The following is a 5,061-nucleotide window of genomic DNA, read 5'->3' as shown; positions in this document are numbered from 1 at the left end:
TGTACAACTGACTAAATGTGAAATAAATAAAACAGAAATACTATTAAAAGTAAAAGTAAGAGAGTTTTACTCACTGTTGAGTTGTGGTGAGTAGCTGACATTTTGAATTCTCATCGGGGAGCCGGACAGAAGTCACCCACGGGCCACGTTTGGCCAGCGGGCCTTGAGTTTGACCCGTATTCTTGCTTGTAGCTGCAGTGAAGGTCGTGTCATTGCAGCGACTGTGCTGCGATTGTAGGTGTGTGGAAATATCACCTGTCAAAGTTAGGGCACTGGAGACTATCTCTAGAAGAAAATGGCAGAGGGAACATACTGTATGTGAACTGAAAGGGTAACAACATCATGATTGTCTTCACACTTAATGAGGTTTTCTGAATTTGCTGTGATCCAGCCACCTTTTCATAGAGAGGAGAAGGGTTTTGTCATCCAGTATCAGGTGGAACCTCTGTGGTACATTGCCGTTTTATAATTTCTTACCAGACTGAAACCCTGTTCAAGATGAAGAGAATATTTAATATCTGATGAGGCTGGGCTTAAAAAACTCTTTATATTGTTTAAAAAGGTCAGTCTTTGACAGAAAAAAACATTAAAAGATAATAAAAGCCCCACTGTTTCAGTATTTTCTGGTCATGTTACCAAAATGGCACAAGTAGTTTGTTTATATGTGTTTATCTTTTATTTGCTTTAATTGCCTTTGACATTACTCAACCTTTTAGTTTTGCCGGTGAGACCATTTAGTTCTGCTTTGGAGGTCACGGTTTAATTCTCTTCTCTTTATTTGAGAGTCCTGCGACAGACATTTGGTTTATTAAAGCAATAAATAAAAACATAAGAAGAAGAACAGGAATGTTTTGGAATACTCCATCCTTAAACTACATATAAAAAAGGTTGTGGAAGGACCTGGAGAGAGAAGAAAATAACATCAAAAGGAGATTTATTAAGTTTATGCCAAATTTTCTGTTCATTAAAGTCACCTTGTTCTTCTGAAAGAACATTTTTTGTCTGTCAAACTTTGTGATTCAACTAAAGTAATAAGTTGTCTCTCTGTGACAGGTTAGTGGAAACAAAGAGCCCAAAAACATGTTATGTYTCATCACAAAATAGTTCTTTCCTTGAGTTTTGCAGCCCTTCAGTGCCTGAAGTGGCCTAACTAACAAAACAAAAAGAAAACTTTCTTTTAAAATGATTCAAGTTCTGTCATTAAAAATAGTCAAATCATCCAGATGATTCCATCCAATTTGGAACTTCAGGAGACATTCAAACACTTTAAAGAACTCACAAAACACTTGAATAAAGAAAAGAATCTGCCTTRGTTAAAAAAAGATTTCAAAAAATTGATGGTTTTTGTATTCATGTGGAGTCCATTCCATTCCAGCTTTGTTCACAYTTGACCAAAGTGCTGTACACAATAACCAGAAATAAAAATAAACCAACACTAAAACAAGCTGAGTTGAGAAAAAGTAAGTTTTAAGAGAAGTCTTAAAAACATGAAGAGACAGTTTGTCTGATATGCYATGGTAAACTATTCCACAGTTTTGGGYCAGCYACTGAGAATGAGCYGTRACTTCTCATTGTCCTCTTTGTTTTAAGGACGTCTATCAACAACTGACCTGCTGACCTAACAAACAGAGAGGGAACATAAAGCTGAATCAGATACAGTGGGGAAAGGCCATGCAGACATTTGAAGACAAACAAAAGATTTTTAAAATCTATRCTAAAACTGGAAGCCAGTGAAGAGAAGTTAAAACAGGAGGAATATGCTCCTAGCAGTGGTTAAAAGCTGAGCAGCAGCATTTAAAACCAGCTGGAGTCTAGAGAGTGACCTGTGACTGAGAACATAAAGGACATTACAGTAATCTAAACCAATTAAAGCATGAATTAACATTTCAAAGTGATGCAAATAATGGTGCGTTCACACCAAACGCGATTTCAGCGTCAGGAGCCTCAGGTTTACATGCAAAGTCTATGGTGGACGCGCTTCAAGCAGCGTCAGGAAGTTCTGCGGCACCTCAAGCGCGGTTAGAGCAGCGCGATTTGAACGATTTGAATGATCTGAGCGTTCGACGCGCTGAGGCGCAAATCGCTGAAGTTAGAAAATCTGAACTTTTGCAGCTCGACGCGCCGCGTCAACCAATCAGAGAGACTCCACTGTGTGACGTAGTGACATATTTCCCGACGGGACAGTTTACTGAATGATGTCCACTAACCTGAAACAGACGGAGCTCCTGCTCTTTAGCTGAAATCGTGCCTGTAGTCGGTGTCCTGATCCGCAACAATGCGTGGCAGCGACTCATCAGACTGGAAAAATAGTCCTGAAAGCGAGCTGTGAGCCTCTACTCTGAATTATCTGGTGAATTAATTATGAATTAATTATCTGATGAACGTGACATGCTCTCACTCTCTGTAAATAAAGCAAAGCAGTTCCTCATCTAACATTAAACAGAGCCCGACAGAGGAGGGAGGGGCGGGGAGGCTCTTGCCGTGCAGCGCTTCAACAGCTGTCCTGCGTCTGACCTCAAAGTGCACAAGCTTCAAACTTCAGCGTTGGCTGCGATTTTGAAGCTGAAATCGCGTTCGGTGTGAACGCACCATGAAGAAAAGGTTTTACTTTGGCTAGTTGTCTCAGATTAAAAAAAGTTAGATTTGACAACAGAGGTAACCTGTGCATCAGATTTAGGGCTGAAATCCAGCTTTACGTCACAAGTGTCACACTGGTTTAGTGAGGCCAGGTCAACGTAAGGTTCAGAACGCTCACTAGGCCCACCCCTGTGWTTTTGTCATTAAAATGCAGAAAAATACCAGTTATCCAAGATTTAATTTCTGTAATGCACTTCACCAGATTGTTGGCAGAGTGATTTTGCTAGTTCAGTTGAACATAAATCTGGGTATCGTCAGCGTAAAAATGGAAAGTAATGCCACATTTTCTCAGAATGGAACATAAAGGAAGCAGGTAYAGTGAGAAAAGAAGAGGACCAAGAATAGATCCCTGAGGTACTCCACACATCAGTGGCACTGGAGACACAGACACAGGAACTTCAATTCAATTCAAAAACACTTTATTGATCTCAGAGTGAAATTAGGTGTTGTTGTAACTCATTTAACTAAAGAGAAAATCAACATCATGATTTTCATGAACATCAAGATTTTCTCTCTGTTAAATAGGATCAGAACCATTACAAACCTCTGCCCCATATTCCAACTCAGCTCTCCAAGGAGAATCTGATGGTCCACTGTATCAAAGGCAGCTGACAGGTTCAACAAAACCAAAACAGCACAGTGACCACAATCTGCTGCCAAGAARATATCATTTAAAACCCTTAAGAGTGCTGACTCTGTACTGCGACGATTCTTAAACCCAGACTGGAACACTTCAAGGATGCTGTTTTCATCTAAGAATGATTTCTGCTGAAAACAAACAATTGTCAATTTAATTTAAATGGAGTCATTTGCCTCCAGATTTCCTCAYAGTTGTACCACTTCTTCTTCCACTTTCAGAATTTGCATTAATTCTAAGAATTTTTAAGGTCAAGTTTTGCAAAAGTATTGAATACTCCACAGTTATGTTGGGGGGCACCATCTAACCATTGATTTTTATCTGACAGCAGTCAGAAAGTAAGAACTTCTGTCTTCATCCAAACAACACCACTCAGTGCCTGAAGGTCGCAGGTCCTTGTTTACAGGAAGCAGAAAATACATTTTAGCTGAAAAGCGTTCAGGCYTCGACAATCAGAAAAATCTGGGGAACTTTTCAAGGAAATTACTTTATTTCTATAACTCAGTCCTTTCTTTAAAAKCCAATGACAAACAGGAACGTTTCTTCTAATGAAAGAAAGATCTGTAGGCCTCTCAAGGTCTTATTTAGAGATGGTGCATTTTATTTTATTTACCGTTTGTCTCATAACAACAGCAAACAACACAGTGGTTGGTGGGAAATAACTATCTAACAAAGATAAAATATTCATGTTTTTTCCCATCTGCTTGCAGGAGGTGAAGTATTTTCAGTTTCCTGGAGAGCTGCTGATGAGGATGCTGAAGATGCTGATTTTGCCTCTCGTTGTATCCAGGTGAGAAACAAGGACACTAAACACATTTAATTGTTATAATTCCTGATGCTGAAGTGGACAGAGTTACACGGGTTTGTGTGTGAATGAACAAGTAATGAATCTGTTTGACTAAAAAAAGGAATGACTCATTTGTAAAGACCTGTTTCACGCTGAGATCCTGCTCTGCTCTCTGTGACCTGTAACAATGCAGCTGAGTGAGTCATGAAACAGTATGTGGCTCATAATACAGGGAAACATCTAAAATCACTGCTGTAAATGTTGACCAACACCTCAAGAGCTTCTCTGAGCTMGATGAGACATTTTCAAAATATAATATTGACTCAGTTTTATGTGTTTTAGTGTTACCTCTGGAAGCCATTGATTCTTTGCCATTTATTTGTAATAATAAATCAGATAACATGTTAAAGCAGTGATTCTCAACCCTGGACCTCAAGGACTCCTTTCCTGCATGTTTAGATGCTTCACTGATTTGACACACCTGGTTTGAATGAATGAGTGATTAACAATCTTCTGAAGACCTGCTGAAGAGCAGGGAAACAAGTAAAACAGGCTGGATCGGGGTCCTTGAGGACCAGGGTTGGGAACGACTGATGTACTATCCATCACAATTTAACACAGGGATGAGCAACTTAAACGATGGAAGCGACCACAATTTTTTTGTTGACACTACCAGGTGGCCACATAGCACTGCACATTTACACAAATATAATAAAACTGCAATTTTTTTTGAAAAGTTTAACTTGGACAGGAAGGTGCTGATCTCATCAAATTTGAACACCATACATGTGGAGGGATGTGTGGTGATTCAACTTGGACCAAACAGTCCTAACCCACCAGGATTTTTTTCAATATAAATATTTATAGTTGTATTCGGCATAACTCCCGACAGGAAAATGCTATTTGCATCAAATTTGAAGTCAATAAATTATGTTTACGTTTACAAAAGTTTATTTGAGACATTGTTCTGTTTTAAACTATAAATACACAGTCAATAAAT

The 5,061-nt window shown here is 39.0% G+C and overlaps 1 protein-coding gene across 1 annotated transcript in view; it reads left to right on the top strand.

Moving 5' to 3' along the window:
* Window positions 1-3,984: 3,984 nt before the first annotated feature.
* Window positions 3,985-5,061, top strand: part of slc1a7a (solute carrier family 1 member 7a) — a gene marked incomplete at its 5' end in the record, with an annotated part of 65,793 nt that continues 64,716 nt past the window's right edge. Inside the window, 1 exon segment of the mRNA XM_014021988.1 lies at window positions 3,985-4,064. Coding sequence (XP_013877442.1) covers window positions 3,985-4,064 — 80 coding nt within the window.

The sequence above is a fragment of the Austrofundulus limnaeus genome, unplaced genomic scaffold (genome assembly GCF_001266775.1).
Source record: "Austrofundulus limnaeus strain Quisiro unplaced genomic scaffold, Austrofundulus_limnaeus-1.0 Scaffold313, whole genome shotgun sequence".
In the NCBI taxonomy this organism is placed as follows: domain Eukaryota; kingdom Metazoa; phylum Chordata; class Actinopteri; order Cyprinodontiformes; family Rivulidae; genus Austrofundulus; species Austrofundulus limnaeus.
The sequence above is the reverse complement of the archived record's forward strand: the minus strand, read 5'-3'. Positions and strand labels throughout refer to the sequence as shown.